This window comes from Salmo salar, chromosome 17 (genome assembly GCF_965601325.2).
Source record: "Salmo salar chromosome 17, fSalSal1, whole genome shotgun sequence".
Classification (NCBI taxonomy): domain Eukaryota; kingdom Metazoa; phylum Chordata; class Actinopteri; order Salmoniformes; family Salmonidae; genus Salmo; species Salmo salar.
The window spans coordinates 61,549,119-61,571,059 of NC_138307.1; the positions used below are offsets into that span (position 1 = coordinate 61,549,119).

The following is a 21,941-nucleotide window of genomic DNA, read 5'->3' on the forward strand; positions in this document are numbered from 1 at the left end:
TCAAATAAACTTTAATAGAGCATTGACAAGAACATCAAATGTCAGTGTTTGTCCTACATTCATTTAGCAGTGGTGCACCAAATGTCTGTCGAGACGCGCTTTTAAGTTCAGAATGACACGTTAAAACGTCAGATCGTCCGAGAAACCTCCAAGGTAACTAGCTAGCTAGGTTGTAATCCTGGAAGTGTGTCCACCCCTATTCATAGATTTATAGATGTATACCCTAGGAAGACCCCCCCCCCCCCCCCCCCGCTACCTCTGCTGGTGAAAGAAATGCTAGGGGTGAATGTGGAGATAGTGGCTGGTGGTGGTGTAGGTTTTAAGATGGCAGCAGTAGACATGCCAAGTGACAGACAGAAGTCTTTCCATGGTTCATTAAGAATTGATTACCCTGGTTCCATAGAGGTCATGAGTGCTGCTACAGAGAAGGAGCAGACCCTGAGGTCCTGATTGCAGCTCTGGCCCTGTCAAGCTCATCCTCCCCAGCGCTTAGAGATCTACATATCAACAACTTCATTTTCTACAGCAGGGGTTCTTAAACCTTTTCAGCGCGAGACCTAAGTGAGGAATTGACCATCCTCCCGTGACCCAAATCGTCATCCAATGACCCAAATTAAGAAAAAAAGTGTGTGATGATAGATGTATTCTCATAACTGCGACCCACCTCTCACATGCCCGGGGCCCACTTTGGGTCCCGACCCATAGTTTAGGAAACCATGCTCTACAAGCAGGAGATTCCCTAACGCAGTCAGACAGCAGACAACCTGAAACAAGAACCTCAAAACGTCAAATAACCATGGAAACACTCTGCTGCAAACACCAACCGCTAAAGATAAGACTAGAAATCAGGGCATTTAGTTTCAGAATTGTGTTCTTAATGTAGACATGTATGTGTAAGACATTACTTTAACTTTGGCGTATCTAACAAGGATTTCTCTATAGAGCCACAATTGAGTGACTTTCTCTTGGCTGAATTTCCCCCAGGTCTGTGAACCTTAGCAGAAAGAGCATTCACAATTGAGATCTCACCGTCAGAATTGTTTATCCATCAAAAAAATGCAGAATGCCGAAATGCAAAGTACATGACCTTGTAGAATGTGTTGAATCATCTTGAATCCCTTTCGGTCTTTTAGAAATGCATGAGCCATATCAATAACACTGCGTAACTCTGGTTTGTGAATAAATTATAGTTGCGTCAAATATGAATGGAAGGCTTTGAAGGCGTTTGGTATTTAAAGTTGCCCTGTGGGAGCAGTTTTAGATGAAATGCAATCATGAGTCGTGCAAATACATTCATATCTGCTGTAAGCAGGGGATAGCAGGTAGAAAATAAACTCAGTTGCTCTTTTGAATCACATGAACTCAAACACAATGCTGCAGCCCATTCCAGCAAGCAGCATCTCACTGCTCAACCACAGGTGAGAAGGTCTATAGAGACCTCTCTCTCTTCTCTCTCCCTGTCAGCTTTCTTGTATAAAACCCCAGTCCTAAGCATTTCCCTTCCTGACTTCATAATTAAGAAATAATGACAGTTTAGAGTTGTTTAATTATGACTAGAGGAAAAAGGGTATCAATTAACTACAGATAAAGGATTTATTTCAGACACCTGACAAGGCCCACATCCCCATCATTCTCATGAGGAAGAGACTGAGATATCGGGGACGTAGGTCAGGGTGCCTTGTAAGGATCCGTCGGTGAGTGAGGAATCCCCCTCTACCATCAGTCCTATTAGCCAACGTGCAATCATTGGATAACAAAATGGATGAGCTCCGATCAAGACTATCCTACTAACGGAACATTAAAAACTGTAATATCTTATGTTTCTCCAAGTCGTGGCTGAACGACGACATGGATAACATACAGCTGGCTGGGTTTTCGTTCCATCTAATATTAATCTAATATTAAGTAAGTCTCGAGGTTTTGCCCGCCTGAGGTAGAGTATCTCATGATAAGCTGTAGACCACACTATTTACCAAGAGAGTTTATCTATATTTTTCGTAGCTGTCTATTTACCACCACAAACCGATGCTGACACTAAGACGGCACTCAGCGAGCTGTATAAGGCCATAAACAAACAACAAAATGTTCATCCAGAGGCAGAGCTCCTAGTGGCCGTGGACTTTAATGCAGGGAAACTTAAATCCGTTTTACCTCATTTCTACCAGCATGTTAAATGTGCAACCAGAGGGGAGAAAAAAAAAAACTCTAGACCACCTTTACTCCACACACAGAGGCGCGTAGAAAGCTCTCCCTCACCCTCCATTTGGAAAATCTGACCATAACTCTACCCTCCTGATTCCTGCTTACAAGCTAAAACTAAAGCAGGAAACAGCAATGACTCGCTCAATAAGGAAGTGGTCAGATGACACAGATGCTAAACTACAGGACTGTTTTGCTAGCACAGACTGGAATATGTTCTGGGATTCTTCCGATGGCATTGAGGAGTACACCACATCAGTCACTGGCTTCATCATTAAGTGCATCAATGACGTCGTCCCCACAGTGACCGTACATACAGTTGAAGTCATAAGTTTACAAACACTTAGGTTGGAGTCATTAAAACGCGTTTTTCAACCACTCCACAAATTTCTTGTTAACAAACTATAGTTTTTGCAAGTTGGTTAGGACATCTACTTTGTGCATGACACAAGTAATTTTTTACAGACAGATTATTTCACTTATAATTCACTGTGTCACACCTGTGGATGTATTTCAAGGTCTACCTTCAAACTCAGTGCCTCTTTGCTTGACATTATGGGAAAATCAAAAGAAATCAGCCAAGACCTCAGAAAACAAATTGTAGACCTCCACAAGTCTGGTTATTCCTTGGAGCAATTTTCAAACACCTGAAGGTACCACATTCATCTGTACAAACAGTAATATGCAAGTATAAACACCATGGGACCACGCAGCCGTCATACCGCTCAGGAAGAAGACTCATTCTGTCTCATAGAGATGAACAAACTTTGGTGCAAAAAGTGCAAATCAATCCCAGAACAACAGCAAAGGACCTTGTGAAGCTGGAGGAAACAGGTACAAAATTATCTGTATCCACAGTAAAACGAGTTCTATATCGACATAACCTGAAAGACCTAGACTAAACCCTAGACCCACTCCAATTTGCATACAGAAAAAGGAGGACCGAGCACGCTCCCATTCTCATCGACGGGGCTGTGGTGGAGCAGGTTGAGAGCTTCAAGTTCCTTGGTGTCCACATCACCAACAAACTATCATGGTCCAAACACACCAAGACAGTCGTGAAGAGGGCACGACAACGGCTATTCCCCCTCAGGAGACTGAAAAGATTTGATATGGGTCCTACAGCTGCACCCTCGAGAGCATTCTGACTGGTGGCATCACCGCCTGGTATGGCAACTGCTCAGCCTCCGACCGCAAGGCACTACAGAGGGTAGTGCGTACGGCCCAGTACATCGCTGGGGCCAAGCTTCCTGTCATCCAGGACCTCTATACCAGGCGATGTCAGAGGAAGGCCAAAATAATTGCCAAAGACTACAGTCACCCAAGTCATAGACTGTTCTCTCTGCTACCGCATGGCAAGCGGTACCGGAGCACCAAGTCTAGGTCCAAAAGGTTTCTTAACAGCTTATACCCCCAAGCCATAAGACTCCTGAACAGCTACTCAAATGGCTACCCGGACTATTTGCATTGTCCCCCCCCACCCCTATTTTTACACTGCTGCTACTCTCTGTTTATTATCTATGCACTTTACCTCTACCTACGAGTACACATTACCTCAACTAACCCCCTGTATATAGCTTCGCTACTGTTATTTTATTTTTGCTCCTTAATTATTTTTTATTTTATAAATTTTTTACTTCAGTTTATTTTAGTAAATACTTTCTTAATACTTTTTTTTTCTTAAAACAGCATTGTTGCTTAATGGCTTGTAAATTAGCATTTCACTGTATTCGGCGCATGTGACAAAAAAATGAGATTTGATTCGATTTGAGGGTGTTCTGATTGAAATTGAGATCATTATTGTTAAAAACTCAGACCTTGGCCTACATGTGCCAACAAACAAACCACAAGACACACACATGAAAACAGGTGTGAACAAGATCTGTTTCTTATGCTGGATATTCTTGAGGCTACAACACCCTAAAATGAGGGCTATGAAGATCTCCATTAACATTGACTTGTATTGGCCATGTTGATAAACTATGACAAGCACATCTAGCATACAGCATGGTGAACTCTTCTCACCACCAAACCTTCTATTCCATGAGACCAGCTGTTAGATAAAATCACTGTTTGATCCATCAGTCCAGACAGTGTTGTTGTAGTCTAAGTAGTGATAGGCTATAGATGTATTGACCCCCATGTCTCCTCCAGTCTCTATGTCCCAGCCAGCGTTCAGAGGAGTTGGCTTTATAGATTTCCAAACTGTGTTTATCTCCTGGATCACCAGAGCCAAGCAAAGGAGACAGGGGTTTGATTTATCCCCCTCTTCTGGAGAGAGGGAGGGACAAGAGCATGGTGAACCATTAAAAAGTAGCGAGACAGCAGCGTGTGTGTGTGTGTGTGTGTGTGTGTGTGTGTGTGTGTGTGTGTGATGATGGTGTGTCTGAGTTTGCTTTGTTAAGAGACTGTCGCGCAGTTCCTGTTTCTGTCATTATCAGTCTCTCCAACCGGCTGGTTATGACACCTGGCTGTCATTTATCAGTCTCTCCAACCGGCTGGTTATGACACCTGGCTGTCATTTTTGGGTTCTGTTGTTGGGTGATTTTATGGTGAATGAATGAGATGCAGCGAGGGTAAGCCTACTTGGCCCAGTTACTCAGGTCTAGAAAACAACACCACTACCTGTAAACTGCTCATCTTTAAGAGACTGTGTGCTTGATATCTGACTGTGTGGCCAGTGGTGACTTGTCTCGTACCAGCCAAAGTTTTCAGGGACCTTTAACTTTTTTATTCATTACTTCTCAGTCCTCGCCTGTGGCATCCATTTTAAGTTTTCACACCAATCAAAGGAGGACACAGGGCAAATCCTTTGATGTGCTGGACCTGGGCAGTGTTGGAGCGCGTACGTCTCATCCTACTCATCCGGTCTCTCTCTTCCTCCCCTGCTCCTCCTGACCCATGGCTAATCAATCAGTCATCGTTTCGACCACCTCTTTCAACCATAAACCCAAGCCCTGAGGGGAATCTCATTCTCCATGTTATCCTCACATGGCTGCCTCATTATCTCCCAGCACTTCGACACCCATCATTTTAATCTGCTCATCAATCAATACATCATAATGGATTGGGTTTTCCTGGGCTTGGCTGGCATGTTGCCGTGCCTCCAGCTTGTATTACCTTAGCTAGCACCAAGTCTCTCCCCATCTGGGAGAAGCAGCCTGTGAAGATGTAGGTGGTCAGCTGACCCCAGAGTTGATGGGAAACATGACAGCCTTTTGCTAGCCGGCCACAGAGACCGGGACCTGGCAGAGGTGTCTAATTAACGACCAGCAGGGATGTTTTTCCTGGAGCACCCTGTCATTGGCAAGTAAGCACTAACACCCCTTGGGGAATTGCCCCCGAACAGTAATTACTGTGAAGGAAGGCAAGTGCAGTCATGTGAATGGGAAACTAGCCACTGGGCAAAAACTGGTTGAATCAACGTTGTTCCCATGTCATTTCAATGAATAAAATGCATTGGGGTGACGTTGAATCAATGTGGAAAACTGATTGGATTTGTAAAAAGTCATCAACGTAAGGGCATTTAGTCTTTTTTTCTCCAACGTTTAACCTAAATCCAATGACATTGTGACATTTTTAATTGCACGTTAAATTTACGTTAGTTGACAACTCAACCAAATGTAAATCAAAACTAGACGTTGAACTGACGTCTGTGTCCAGTGGGAAATTAGCACCAATTGTATGTGATACGGTGTATATTTAAAGGGATCTGGATCTCTTTAAGCCAGGACGTTTTTATTAATTAGTGCAATATCTAAATGACTGGTAGTACAGAGCTGAGCTGGTTTTGAGGAACAATGTTTCCGCTGTGAAAGAAACAGCTAATGATGTTGACAGAGTGCTTCTTTCAAAGCGTGCCCTGCTAAGACTGTGGGCAAAAAAAACTTGTACAAATGAGGTCTGTGTTGACATCAAACGGCTTCGGCACTCGCCGAGCAGCACAACAGCAGAGGTTGTTATCTGATAAACTTAGCGCAGTATATTGGTCTCACGGAACGTGGGTTGATACTCCAGGGAGGCTGGATGAGGACACGTTCTGTGTGCATTGCTGCACTTGTGACTTATTATACAATCTCCCCTGGGTTCAAACACCATACTCCTCTTTAATGAGATACTTTAATGAGATTGTCTATGTTATAGCTTGTGGTTTAGCATTGCAGTTAAGTTATTTTTGTGTTGCGGTGTTGATCTAGCTGTAACCCAGTTCGTTTACACAGACCTGTTTATGAGGGTTACTGCTCGGAGGATGCGTGGCTGAGAGAGAGATGTGCTGTTTCACCGTTGTTCGCTGCCAGCTCTGCAGTCAATATTCTTTCCGAGCGTGGCTCGCTCACTCCCCTGGGCTGCCATGGATACAGCACACTACACGCTCGCTTCCTGTCTCTCCCTCTCTTGTTGCTGGGAGATGGGCAGGAACTCTCGACATGGTGGGCGGAGACTGGTGTAGTGGTCAAAGGGGTTCCTGCTGGGACCGCACCACTGGAGAGTTAAAAGGTGTGTCTCCATGGCAACCAGCCGGATACGGACCCGTCTGCCCTTTAAGTCGTTCCCTGCTGCCCTCGCCCCATGGACACTGGTTGGCATCATAGCCTTCCCTCTGATACAGCTCTGCCACGCATCACTGCTCACCAAGCTCTGTCACAGTTTCAGGAGTGTGTGACTCATGTCGTCCTCTGTCACAGTGTCAGGAGTGTGTGACTCATGTCGTCCTCTGTCACAGTGTCAGGAGTGTGTGACTCATGTCGGCCTCTGTCACAGTTTCAGGAGTGTGTGACTCATGTCGTCCTCTGTCACAGTGTCAGGAGTGTGTGACTCATGTCGGCCTCTGTCACAGTGTCAGGAGTGTGTGACTCATGTCGGCCTCTGTCACAGTTTCAGGAGTGTGTGACTCATGTCGTCCTCTGTCACAGTTTCAGGAGTGTGTGACTCATGTCGGCCTCTGTCACAGTGTCAGGAGTGTGTGACTCATGTCGGCCTCTGTCACAGTGTCAGGAGTGTGTGACTCATGTCGTCCTCTGTCACAGTTTCAGGAGTGTGTGACTCATGTCGGCCTCTGTCACAGTGTCAGGAGTGTGTGACTCTCAGCTACCTGAGAGAGTCAGGAAGAGGCGACGCAAGAGGTTTACTCCGCCCAAAATCTGTCCATGAAAATAAGCCAATGAAATTAGGAATTTTTTTACAGAGGTCTATGAGGGTGTCAACAAAAAATGTAATTGCTGATTTGCTGTGTGGCTTATTTGATCGAATAGAAGTTTCGTAATGGTTAAGTTGTTATGAATGCACTGATAAGTGGACACACATGGCATTTCTGCAACTTTATATCAGAGCCTGTTGTCATAGAGATAGAGGACTCATCATGGATATAACCCGTTTTAGCATGGACATTGCCATTGAGGGCTTCCACCATTTTATAGTAGTCAACTGGGTGTGGATTCCTATGCGTTTGGAACAATCAGCCAATGAAGAAGAAGAAGAAGAAGAAGAAGAAAATTGACTACTTTAAAATGGAGCCCATGCTGTGACAGATGCTATAATGGCACAGATACAAAGATGAGTCCTCTATCTATCCCTTTTGTTCACATGCATATATGTCCTCTCATTGGCTAGAATGGCCCCACCTGATCTTTCCTGCCTTCCATCTTTGAGGACATGCATTTCCATTGTTAGAGTGGTCACTTGACTATCTTGTCAATATAATAAACAATCTTTGGCTGTAGTCACCCACATGCACATAACATGTCATTTCCTGTACGGATCACAGGATTGACAGCAGGCCGCCAGTCACCATGACGATGCATCTGCTTCTGCCACCTCTAAACAGATCTCAGTGGGAGAAGACACCATTGGTGGCAAATACTGACTACTTCTGATTGGTGGAAATGCTTTTTTAGTCTCCCTGGTCAACTTTTGCTTCGTTTGGGGTCAGTCAGTGGGCTTTCATAGAGGGATTTAAACCAGAGGAGGTCAGTCAGTGGGCTTTCATAGAGGGATTTAAACCAGAGGAGGTCAGTCAGTGGGCTTTCATAGAGGGATTTAAACCAGAGGAGGTCAGTCAGTGGGCTTTCATAGAGGGATTTAAACCAGAGGAGGTCAGTCAGTGGGCTTTCATAGAGGGATTTAAACCAGAAAAACAATATTTATGCCTATGAGGATTATCATAATGATTCATGCAGATTTATGTTGTGATGAAAGACAGACGGTTTTTCTATTGCTGTGTCTGACAATGGGTCATTTTGTTGTTGAATTTTACGATAAGCTACACTATGCTGCCTTGGGAGACAGTAATGACATGAGTTTAGCTTTTTTTCGGACCTTTTTTTAATATAAATGAAGAAATGTAAGATATCAGTCCTGAAAATACAAGAGCATGGTCCTGCATGACCTAGTTGATAGAGCACAGCACTTGCAACGTCAGGATTGTGGGTTAGATTCCCACTGGGGCCACCCATACGGAAAAACATCAGGATTGTGGGTTAGATTCCCACTGGGGCCACCCATACGGAAAAACATCAGGATTGTGGGTTAGATTCCCACTGGGGCCACCCATACGGAAAAACATCAGGATTGTGGGTTAGATTCCCACTGGGGCCACCCATACGGAAAAAAGGTGTATGCACACGACTGTAAATCACTTTGGATAAAATCATCTGCTAAAGGGTGTATCCTATAACGCTCTGCGTTTTCTATGACGGAATAAAAAAATATCTGAAAAAACATTTATCTGAAATATTCTTCATGAGGAATCACAACAGTGTACCCGGAATAAGGCATGTAGAATATTGTTTTTCGGTCGACTGTTTATTCCCCCCTGGCTATTATGAATAGCTAATAATACTATAACTGCTGTGATCTTGCCTGGGCCTGGGGCTGATACAGACGTGGGCGGCTTGCTACAGAATGATTGGGTTATTAATTTGATCCTCAATCATTTTTACGGCACACTGTCCTCCAGGGACCGTCCATAAACCCCTCTACTTTAGGAATGGAGAACAGAAGCAGATTTCTCTGGTGTGAATAGGATAGGACTTTTTCCCGATCAGGGTAGAAAAGACTCAAAGGTCATAGTAATGAATTGCAGAACAAATGCAACATACAGTTGAAGTTGTAAGTTTACATACACCTTAGCCAAATACATTTAAACTCAGTTTTTCACAGTTCCTGACATTTAATCCTAGTAAAAATTCCCTGTTTTAGGTCAGTTAGGATCACCACTTTATTTTAAGAATGTGAAATGTAGAATAATAGTATAATTATTTATTTCAGCTTTTATTTCTTTCATCACATTCCCAGTGGGTCAGAAGTTTACATACACTCAATTAGTATTTGGTAGCATTGCCTTTAAATTGTTTAACTTGGGTCAAACGTTTCGGGTAGCCTTCCACAAGCTTCCCACAATAAGTTGGGTGAATTTTGGCCCATTCTTCCTGACAGAGCTGGTGTAACTGAGTCAGGTTTGTAGACCTCCTTGCTCGCACATGCTTTTTCAGTTCTGCCCACACATTTTCTATAGGATTGAGGTCAGGGCTTTGTGATGGCCACTCCAATACCTTGACTTTGTTGTCCTTAAGCCATTTCACCACAACTTTGGGGTCATTGTCCATTTGGAAGACCCATTTGCGACCAAGCTTTAACTTCCCAACTGATGTCTTGAGATGTTGCTTCAATATATCCACATAATTTCCCTTCCTCATGATGCCATCTATTTTGTGAAGTGCACCAGTCCTTCCTGCAGCAAAGCACCCCCACAACATGATGCTGCCACCCCCGTGCTTCACGGTTGGGATGGTGTTCTTCAGCTTGCAAGCATTCCCTTTTTCCTCCAAACATAATGATGGTCATTATGGCCAAACAGTTCTATTTTTGTTTCATCAGACCAGAGGACATTTCTCCCAAAATTACGATCTTTGTCCCCATGTGCAGTTGCAAGCCGTAGTCTGGCTTTTTTATGGTGGGTTTGGAGCAATGACTTCTTCCCTGCATGGTCCCATGGTATTTATACTTGCGTACTATTGTTTGTACAGATTAATGTGGTACGTTCAGGCGTTTGGAAATTGCTCCCAAGGATGAACCAGACTTGTGGAGGTCTACAATTTCTTTTCTGTGGTCTTGGCTGATTTCTTTTGATTTTCCCATGATGTTGATGCACTGAGTTTGAAGGTAGGCCTTGAAATACATCCACCGGTACACCTCCAATTGAATCAGAAGCTTCTAAAGCCATGACGTCATTTTCTGGATTTTTCCAAGCTGTTTAAAGGCACAGTCAACTTAGTGTATGTAAACTTCTGACCCACTGGAATTGTGATGCAGTGGATTATAAGTGAAATAATCTGTCTGTAAACAATTGTTAGAAAAATTACTTGTGTCATGCACAAAGTAGATGTCCTAACTGACTTGCCAAAACTATAGTTTGTTAACAAGAAATGTGTGAAATCTGTCTGTAAACAATTGTTAGAAAAATTACTTGTGTCACGCACAAAGTAGATGTCCTAACTGACTTGCCAAAACTATAGTTTGTTAACAAGAAATGTGTGGAGTGGTTGAAAAACGAGTTTTAATGACTTCAACCTAAGTGTATGTAAATTTCTGACTTCAACAGTGTCTATTGGTTTAATTAAGAACCACCATTGCTGCTCAATTAAGGACAGGATGGACTAGTCTTAGTTGAACACTTCCTTTCCTCTCTTTATGTGTCAGATGGGACGCATTGGGATTCTAACCCTGTAACCTCCCGATGGTACTTCCATTCAGCAAGCCCTCCCTCTATCCCTCGATCTTCTCCCCCATCCACACACCCTCTATGTATTCCCACCTTCCTCCTCTCCTCTCTCTCTAGGAAAGAAAGCAACAGGCACCTCATATAACACTTACTCTGTTCAGACACTCATTGTATGAACTCAAAGTGCATGTTCCTGACATGATGCTCTTTGACCCTCTCTCTTCCTGCTCCACCTGTGCACAGTAGAGAAGCAACAGCTACAATTGATGTCATTCTGAGCCTGAGCCATAGAGACAGAGTGCTCAGCTCTTTCCCTCTCTCATTCTGTCCCTCTCTCTTTCCTATCTCATTCCTTTATCTTTCCCCCTCTCCTTCCCTGTCTGCCTCCTTGTAAAATCCTTATCGGCCCCAATGACAAGTGAAACAAGGTGTCGTGGAGGGAGAGAGAAAAAGAAGCATGCCAATGTTATAGTCTGCCGGAGTGTGTTGGCTGCATACAGAGATGAGGGGGAAGAATGCACTCTAATCCAAACCACAGAGCAGCTCATGTAAACCAGTTGAGTGAATGTAGCAGGTCTACAGTGGGGGTTTCAGCACCTCTTGATTGGACAGCTCCCTGCTAGCATTACAATTCAACGGTCTAAAATGAATCTCTTTGGCTGTAATCACATTGACTTTTCTGTTTGTGCAGTCAATTGTACAGTCAATTTGCACATGGGTGTTTGCATTTGTGCATTTCATGAGCTGATGAGCCTGGCCATATGCAGCAGACGGCACAGCATCCATGTCACACAGCCTGCATGCACACATTACCCTCAGCCTTAACACACTGACCCTCTGACCAGCAGCACTATGGGAGGATTGAGGGGAGAGGGGAAAGGTGTGAGAGAGGGAAAGGGGGGAGAGGGGAGCGCCCAATTTACATATACCTTTCCCAATTTACACCCTCTATATATGCATTTGGCATGGCTCACCTTCGCACTGAAAGAAAACCTGCATGCACAAACACAGCCTCAATCACAACCAACTAACCAAACAGCCTCAATCACAACCAACTAACCAACCATCCTCAATCACAACCAACTAACCAAAAAGCCTCAATCACAACCAACTAACCAACCAGCCTCAATCACAACCAACCAGCCTCAATCACAACCAACCAGCCTCAATCACAACCAACTAACCAACCAGCCTCAATCACAACCAACTAACCAACCAGCCTCAATCACAACCAACTAACCAACCAGCCTCAATCACAACCAGTCAGCCAGCCTCAATCACAACCAGTCAGCCAGCCTCAATCACAACCAGTCAGCCAGCCTCAATCACAACCAGTCAGCCAGCCTCAATCACAACCAGTCAGCCAGCCTCAATCACAACCAGTCAGCCAGCCTCAATCACAACCAGCCAGCCAGCCTCAATCACAACCAGCCAGCCTCAATCACAACCAACCTCAATCAAGACATTAAGCAGCCGTGGAGTGAAAGGGCAGAGAACTGGGACTGTAATTAGTTGTGATTAAGGAGCTGTCTGTCTGTGTTGAGGAGAAGCAGCAACAGTTGGAGGGAGGATGGAGACGAGGACTGAAAGGTCCAGACTCTGACTCCTCCACTCCCTGATTCCCCCCCAGGCCTCTACCCTGCCAACAGCTATCGGCTGGGAGGAGGAGAAGAGAGAGAGACCGAGACAGAAAGAGGTAATAAAAAGATGTAAGGTGAGTTAGGAGAAAGAGAGAAAACAAGAACAGACTCTTAACTTTCAATGAGAGAAGGTTAGAGAATCTTCAGAAACTACCTAAAAACATAGTATGCAATATGTGGTAATGGCATGTTCTCTTGCTATCTAACCTCAAAGCAGAGGCAAGGATATATATTACATGGTGAACAGGGAGAGCTGGGATATGCAGAAAGATCGGCAGACGAACACTAGATCCACATTCGATGCTGGTAACACATGAGAGGGGGGAGAGAAAGAGAGAAGATGACAAGAGAGAAAGATGGGGAGAGAGGAAGAAAAGACAAGGAAAGAGAGAGAGGCAGGGAGTAGAGGAGGGAGAGGGGAAGATCTAGAGATAGAGAAGGATGTATACACTGAACCAAAATATAAACACAACATGTCAAGTGTTGGTCACATGTTTCATGAGCTGAAATAAAAGATCCCCGAAATGTTCCATACGCACAAAAAGCTTTTCTCTAAAATGTTGTGCACAAATTTGTTTACATTTCTCCTTTGTCAAGATAATCCATCCACCTGACAGGTGTGGCATATCAAGAAGCTGATTAAACAGCATGGTCATTACACAGGTGCTCCTTGTGCTGGGGAAAATAAAAGGCTACTCCAAAATGTGCAGTTTTGTCACACAACACAATGCCATAGATGTTTTGAGTGAGCATGCAATTGGCATGCTGACGGCAGGAATGTCCATCAGAGCACTTTCCAGAGAATTGAATGTTAATTTCTCTACCATAAGCCGCCTCCAACATCGTTTTAGAGAATTTGGAAGTACGTCCAACCAGCCTCACAACCGCAGACCACGTGTATGGTGTTGTGTGGGCGAGAGGTTTGCTGATGTCAACATTGTGAACAAAGTGTCCCGTGGTGGTGGGGTTATGGTATGGGCAGGCAAGCATTAAATATGGACAACAAGCACAATTTAATTTTATCGATGGCAATTTGAATGCACAGAAATACCACAATGAGATCCTGAGGCCCATTTTTCATCGTTTTAGAAAATGTGGCAGTACATCCAAACGGCCTCACAACCGCAGATCACGTGTATGGCGATGTGTAGGCGAGAGGTTTGCTGATGTCAACGTTCTGAACAGAGTGCCCCATGGTGGCATCAGTGGCTCATTAATTGTCATTGGCTTATTAATTCGACCTATTCAATGTTTGCTGGAGACTTAAACTTTAGGCTCCTTGTTCATTACAGATGTAGGATCTTAACCCGTATTGTCACAGTAAAATAATCCTGCAACAACAGGATTTGAATGTTTCATGTTGCCTGTTTGCTGGTTAGGCTATTAGCTGGCCAAAAGTAGGCTACATGAAAAGTGCCATACTTTTAATATAAACGTGCGTTCGTGTGGATTTTCAGGGACTTTTGTAAATCACGAGGCTCATCTGCATTTCCTGTGGTGCAGGAAAATTGATCACAAAAGTGATCAACTTAAGATCCTAAATCTGTAGGATCCCATGCTCTCTCCTCACTCTCCATCTCCTGGCTCACTGCAAGAGGAAGTGAACGGGTAAATATGTTGTATTATTTATGATGAGTGCAGAGTTAAGAATGACTTCCCTCCTCTCAGTCTGGATCCAAGCTATAAGACCACCTCAGGACCGTATTGTATTATTTATGAAAAGGTCTGGAAGTGAGAGGACCGTAGTCAAATGCAGAGCATCCAATCCAACGCTCTCTCACACACGGCACCTAGTAACAAGATCAGTGTTGAAAAGAGAAACTCAGAGGTGTCCCATCCTCAGATCCTAGAACAGTGATTAGCAATGTGGATCATCAGTGCCAGAGTCTGGCGCAGTGCTAACACTCACGGCTAGGAAAATCTGCTCACAATGATTCATAAATACAGAGGCATATGTGATCATATCCCAATGTAATCAAGGTTTGAAATTATTATGTTTTTGTGAAATGCTATCGGTTTGGGCTACTTACGGTCAATTTGCAGAGTACAAAGGATTGTAAATGATGTTCCAGCCCCTCGACCATCGTCCCGTGGCTGAATGTAATTAGGGACCCCTGGTGTAGAGGGTGTGGGATTAGATTAGAGCTATTACATGCTTTAACATCAGTGTGCATTATTACAGACCAGTTAACACTGTTTGTGTCATTATTACCACAATTCTGATTCATATCATCATGTCCTGTTTAACTCCAGACTAACAGGAAACCACATGTCCTGTTTAACTCCAGGCTAACAGGAAACCACATGTCCTGTTTAACTCCAGGCTAACAGGAAACCACATGTCCTGTTGAACTCCAGGCTAACAGGAAACCACATGTCCTGTTGAACTCCAGACTAACAGGAAAGCACATGTCCTGTTGAACTCCAGACTAACAGGTAACTCCAGACTAACAGGAAACCACATGTCCTGTTTAACTCCAGACTAACAGGAAACCACATGTCCTGTTTTACTCCAGGCTAACAGGAAACTACATGTCCTGTTTAACTCCAGGCTAACAGGAAACCACATGTCCTGTTGAACTCCAGACTAACAGGAAAGCACATGTCCTGTTGAACTCCAGACTAACAGGAAAGCACATGTCCTGTTGAACTCCAGACTAACAGGAAAGCACATGTCCTGTTGAACTCCAGACTAACAGGTAACTCCAGACTAACAGGAAACCACATGTCCTGTTTAACTCCAGGCTAACAGGAAACCACATGTCCTGTTTAACTCCAGGCTAACAGGAAACCACATGTCCTGTTGAACTCCAGACTAACAGGAAAGCACATGTCCTGTTGAACTCCAGACTAACAGGTAACTCCAGACTAACAGGAAACCACATGTCCTGTTTAACTCCAGACTAACAGGAAACCACATGTCCTGTTGAACTCCAGACTAACAGGTAATTCCAGACTAACAGGAAACCACATGTCCTGTTGAACTCCAGACTAACAGGAAACCACATGTCCTGTTGAACTCCAGACTAACAGGAAACCACATGTCCTGTTGAACTCCAGACTAACAGGTAACTCCAGACTAACAGGAAACCACATGTCCTGTTTAACTCCAGACTAACAGGAAACCACATGTCCTGTTGAACTCCAGACTAACAGGAAACCACATGTCCTGTTGAACTCCAGACTAACAGGAAACCACATGTCCTGTTGAACTCCAGACTAACAGGAAACCACATGTCCTGTTGAACTCCAGACTAACAGGAAACCACATGTCCTGTTGAACTCCAGACTAACAGAAAACCACATGTCTCTCTTTCTCACTTTCTCCAGTTCCTCTCTGCCCCTTTCAATTGAATTCATTTCAATTCAAGGGGCTTTATTGGCATGGGAAACATATGTTAACATTGCCAAAGCTGGTGAAATATATATTTTTTTAAACAAGAGTGAAATAACTATACAAAATGAACAGTGAAAAATATTTCACTCACGAAAGTTTGAAAGGAAAAGACACATTTCAAATATGTTATGTCTATATACAGTGTTGTAACAATGTGCAAATAGTTAAAGTACAAAGGGGAAAATAAATATGGGTTGTATTTACAATGGTGTTTTTTCTTCACTGGTTGCCCTTTTCTTGTGGCAACAGGTCACAAATATTGCTTCTGTGATACTCTGTCATTTCCTGAGATTCTGTGAGTGAATGAGAGGGAGGGAGGGAGGAAGGAAAGAGAGAGGGATGGAGAGAGAGGGCTGCTCTTTCATTTCCTGAGATTGTGTGTCTCTTAAATCTATCTATTTATCTCTCTGTACTGTCTCTCTGTCTCTTTAGCTTAGCCTCTGACAGCAATGTACCCTTCCACGACTGTCAACACACAAAGGCCTCTACTACAGACTCTGCTGCTGTGACTGTGTGGGACTGCTAGATATCTGACAATACTCTTATTGATCTGCTACCACAGCCCGCACTGACATCTCTGTGTTGCATCTCTGTGTTATTGTCACATGCTCTGAACATGTGAATTGAATTGAAGACAGTCCCAGTGTCTCTGGCTGGAGTGGGTGGGTGTACTGTTTGTGTCCATGAGGAGCTGCAGTGGTCACTCTGACAGTGGTCAGGAGAGGGAATCAATCAGCCAGTGAACAGAGGAGAGATTACAGGGGAAGGGGGACAGGAGAGACTACAGGGGAGGGTGGGAAGAGAGACTACAAAGTGAGGGGGGGAGAGACTACAGGGGGAGAAGCGAGACTACAAGGGGAGGAGAGGAGGAGAGACTACAGGGGGAGGAGAGGAGGAGAGACTACAGGGGGAGGAGAGGAGGAGAGACTACAGGGGGAGAAGTGAGACTACAGGGGGAGGAGGAGAGACTACAGGGGGAGGAGAGGAGGAGAGACTACAGGGGGAGGAGGAGAGACTACAGATAGAGGAGGAGAGACTGCAGGGGGAGGAGGAGAGGAGAGACTACAGGGGGAGGAGAGGAGAGACTACAGTGGGTGTGGAGAGACTACAGGGGGAGGAGCAGAGGAGAGACTACAGGGGGAGGAGAGGAGAGACTACAGTAGGCATGGAAAGACTACGGGGGAGGAGCAGAGGAAAGACTACAAGTGGAGGGGGAGAGGGGAGACTACAGGGGGAGGGGGAGAGGAGAGACTACAGGGGGAGGGGGCGAGACTACAAGTGGAGGGGGAGAGGAGAGACTACATTGGAGAGGAAAGACTACAGGGAGAGGAGAGACTACAAGGGGAGGGGGAGAGGGGGAGAGGAGAGACTACAGGGGGAGGGGGCGAGACTACAGGGGGAGGATAGGAGAGACTGCAAGTGGAGGGGGAGAGGAGAGACTACATTGGAGAGGAAAGACTACAGGGAGAGGGGGAGAGGAGAGTACAGGGGGAGGAGAGGAGGAGAGACTACGGGGGAGGGGAAGAGGAGAGACTACAGGGGGAGGAGAGACTACAGGGGTGTACGAGAGGAGAGACTACAGTGGGTGTGGAGAGACTACAGGGGGAGGAGCAGAGGAGAGACTACAGGGGTGGAGGAGAGGAGAGACTACAGGGGAGGAGAGGAGAGACTACAGTAGGCATGGAAAGACTACAGGGGAGGAGCAGAGGAGAGACTACAAGTGGAGGGGGAGAGGAGAGACTACAGGGGGAGGAGGAGAGGAGAGACTACAGGGGGAGGAGGAGAGGAGAGACTACTACAGGGGGAGGCAGAGAGGAGAGACTACAGGGGGAGCAGTAAAGGAGAGACCACAGTGGGTGTGGAGAGACTACAGGGGAAGGAGCAGAGGAGAGACTACAGGGGAAGGAGGAGAGGAGAGACCACAGTGGGTGTGGAGAGACTACAGGGGAAGGAGCAGAGGAGAGACTACAGGGGAAGGAGGAGAGGAGAGACCACAGTGGGTGTGGAGAGACTACAGGGGAAGGAGCAGAGGAGAGACTACAGGGGAAGGAGCAGAGGAGAGACTACAAGGGGAGGGGGAGAGGAGAGACTACAAGTGGAGGGGGAGAGGAGAGACTACAGGGGGAGGAGAGACTACAGGGGGAGGCGGAGAGGAGAGACCACAGTGGGTGTGGAGAGACTACAGGGGAAGGAGCAGAGGAGAGACTACAGGGGAAGGAGCAGAGGAGAGACTACAGGGGAAGGAGCAGAGGAGAGACTACAGGGGGAGGGGAGAGGAGAGACTACAGGGGGAGGGGAGAGGAGAGACTACAGGGGGAGGAGGAGAGGAGAGACTACTACAGGGGGAGGCAGAGAGGAGAGACTACAGGGGGAGGAGGAGATTAGAGACTACAGGGGGAGCAGGGGAGGAGAGACTACAGGGGGAGCAGGGGAGGAGAGACTACAGGGGGAGGAGTAGAGGAGAGACTACAGGGGGAGGAGTAGAGGAGAGACTACAGGGGGAGGAGGAGATTAGAGACTACAGGGGGAGGCGAAGATTAGAGACTACAGGGGGAGCAGGCAAGGAGAGACTACAGGGGAGTAGGCAAGGAGAGACTACAGGGGGAGGAGGTGTTTAGAGACTACAGGGGGAGGAGGAGAGGAGAGACTACAGGGGGAGGAGGAGATTAGAGACTACAGGGGGAGGAGGAGATTAGAGACTACAGGGGGAGGAGGAGATTAGAGACTACAGGGGGAGGAGGAGAGGAGAGACTACAGGGGGAGGAGGAGAGGAGAGACTACAGGGGGAGAGGAGAGACTACAGGGGGAGAGGAGAGACTACAGGGGGAGGAGGAGATTAGAGACTACAGGGGGAGGAGGAGATTAGAGACTACAGGGGGAGGAGCAGAGGAGAGACTACAGGGGGAGGAGCAGAGGAGAGACTACAGGGGGAGGAGCAGAGGAGAGACTACAGTGGGAGGAGGAGAGGAGAGACTACAGGGGGAGGAGGAGAGGAGAGACTGCTGGGGGAGGAGGAGAGGAGAGACTACAGGGGGAGGAGGAGAGGAGAGACTACAGGGGGAGGAGCAGAGGAGAGACTACAGGGGGAGGAGCAGAGGAGAGACTACAGGGGGAGGAGCAGAGGGGAGACTACAAGTGGAGGGGGAGAGGAAAGATTACCGGGGGGAGAGGGGAGACTACAGGGGGAGGAGGAGAGGAGAGACTACAGGGGGAGCAGGCGAGGAGAGACTACAGGGGGAGCAGGCGAGGAGAGACTACAGGGGGAGCAGGCGAGGAGAGACTACAGGGGAGGAGGAGAGGAGAGACTACAGGGGGAGGAGGAGATTAGAGACTACAGGGGGAGGAGGAGATTAGAGACTACAGGGGGAGGAGCAGAGGAGAGACTACAGGGGGAGGAGCAGAGGAGAGACTACAGGGGGAGGAGCAGAGGAGAGACTACAGGGGGAGGAGCAGAGGAGAGACTACAGGGGGAGGAGCAGAGGAGAGACTACAGGGGGAGGAGCAGAGGAGAGACTACATGGGGAGGAGGAGAGGAGAGACTGCTGGGGGAGGAGGAGAGGAGAGACTACAGGGGGAGGAGCAGAGGAGAGACTACAGGGGGAGGAGCAGAGGAGAGACTACAGTGGGAGGAGCAGAGGGGAGACTACAAGTGGAGGGGGAGAGGAAAGATTACGGGGGGGAGAGGGGAGACTACAGGGGGAGGGGGAGAGGAGAGACTACAGGGGGAGGGGGAGAGACTACAGGGGGAGGAGAGGAGAGACTGCAAGTGGAGGGGGAGAGGAGAGACTACATTGGAGAGGAGCGACTACAGGGGGAGAGACTACAGGGGGAGGGGGAGAGACTACAGGGGCAGGAGAGGAGAGACTGCAAGTGGAGGGGGAGAGGAGAGACTACATTGGAGAGGAGAGACTACAGGGGGAGGAGAGACTACATTGGAGAGGAGAGACTACAGGGGGAGGGGGAGAGGAGAGACTACAGGGGGAGAGGAGAGACTTCAGTGGATGAATTTAGAATGCTGCATAGATATTGTATGGGTTAAGCTAACTCTATCTCTCTTTGTCTCTTTCTCTCTCTCTCCCTCCATCTTTCTGTATTTCGCCTGTACTCTCTTTTCTGTCATCTTCCTCTTTCTCTCACTCCTCTTCCTCTCTCCATCTCCCCATCCCTCCCTCCCTCCCTCCCCCTCTCCCAGGTACGTGCCTGATTCTGGGCTGTATGATCTACCCAGACGGCTGGGACAGTGACGAGGTGAAGAGGATGTGTGGGGAGCAGACAGACAAGTACACCCTGGGAGCGTGCTCCGTGCGCTGGGCCTACATCCTGGCTATCATGGGCATCATGGATGCCCTGATACTCTCCTTCCTGGCCTTTGTTCTGGGAAACCGTCAGGATGGGCTGATGGCTGATGAGCTGCTGGATAGTAAGGACAACACTTGATCTAAGAGCAGTTTGTGATTTTAGGTCATTATGAATAAGATTACATGGAGAGGGGTTACCTGATTCTAAATCAGTACTCCTACCCTGAGATGCTTTGTGAATACGAGCTGTGGACTTTCCTCATATGAGCATGCCATACAGAGGCTGTCTCACAAAGTGATATGTGTGATAGTTCAGGTCTGTGTAAGGTCATAGAGCAATGCTCTTCAATCCTGCCCCTGGGGAACCCCAAGGGTGTCTATCTGTCTCTGAAGGGCAGCACCATACTGATGTGTTAGTGCTGGGCTGGACCAAACACCTGCACACCCTTTGGGTCTCCGGGACCAGGAGTGAAGAACACTGTTGCACAGAATAACAGAACCTCTGTAACTGAAGTCTGAGCACCCTCTCCTCCACATCTTGGGCTTTAATGTATTTAGGCTAATAAATACACACTTCTCATCAACCCCCTCCTCCAAAGCCCATAGCATGGGGCGGGTGTGTATCAAAGGTAACAACTGTACCCTGCTGTGAAAACCCCACATCCCACATGGTAGACATTGATATTTCGTCCCTTTTTATGCAAATATTATAAGCATAATGTCACACACCCGAGCCACCAGCAATTAACGTATTTTAACTGCTTCTCACATAACACCTGCTTACTGTTATTACCAATGGGATTGGGAATTGGTGAGTCAGAGAGAGAGAGAGAGAGAAAGTGTGAGAATGAGAGAGGAAGATAAGATGGCAGAGTCAAAGAGAATGGCTAAAATGACAAGGGGGGAAGGAAAATAAAAAAAGAGAGAGATGAAAAGAAATGGAAAGGAGAGGGACATGTAGAAAATAAGAGGGAAGAAAAAGTGAGAGAATTTACAGAGTCATGAATCACTAATGGCTGTTTACACAGCTTGGCTGTCAGCCTGTCTAGATGAATCACATGAGCTGGATCAGCATTGGCTAGGGCTGCCTGGTAGTGCAGGAGAACGCCATGGAACAAAGCGAGGATGCAATTATCAGCTATGGGACAGGAGGAGAGAGAGAGAGAGAGAGAGTGTCTCAATTGGGCACACATTCAAATTAAGTCTAGTAGACTCTGCTTCCAAAATCCGAGACGCCCTCAATTATCAATGTTATAAGGGTTTCAAGATGTCTGACTTCACATAATCAGCTATAAGGAGAGAGAGAGAATACAATGACTGAGTCTCATTTTGGCAAAGTGATTAATTGTTCTGTTGCAGTAACGTAGGCGTCAGTCCACTGATTAACTATGTTTATAAAGGAGGTCTCCGAGCCATTTAGATAAGAATGTCATTACCTTCTACTGATTGGTGACTTTTCCTCCCTACTGCCACCCTATGGTGTGTCTCTGTTACTACAAGTACACAAGCTCTAGTGGTATTCATAGTGACATTACCAATGCTAACCTCTCTCTTCTCTCCTCACAGAGACTGGTAATTCCATATAAACAGTCAAATGCTGTACAAAGGTGTGTATGCTTTTTGTGAATTATCTGATATACTTTCATGGGATCAGTATCCATATGCTTACGTTGCCATTGGTAAATCTA

General features: G+C 46.3%; 1 protein-coding gene across 1 annotated transcript in view; it reads left to right on the forward strand.

Annotated features, from left to right (window-relative positions):
* LOC106576354 (LHFPL tetraspan subfamily member 3 protein-like) overlaps positions 1-21,941 on the forward strand; it is a 42,310-nt gene that overhangs the window by 9,563 nt on the left and 10,806 nt on the right. The window contains exons 2-3 of the mRNA XM_014153476.3: positions 20,148-20,375; positions 21,820-21,860. Coding sequence (XP_014008951.1) covers positions 20,148-20,375; positions 21,820-21,839 — 248 coding nt within the window. The 3' untranslated portion in view covers positions 21,840-21,860. The remainder of the gene's footprint in view (positions 1-20,147; positions 20,376-21,819; positions 21,861-21,941) is intronic.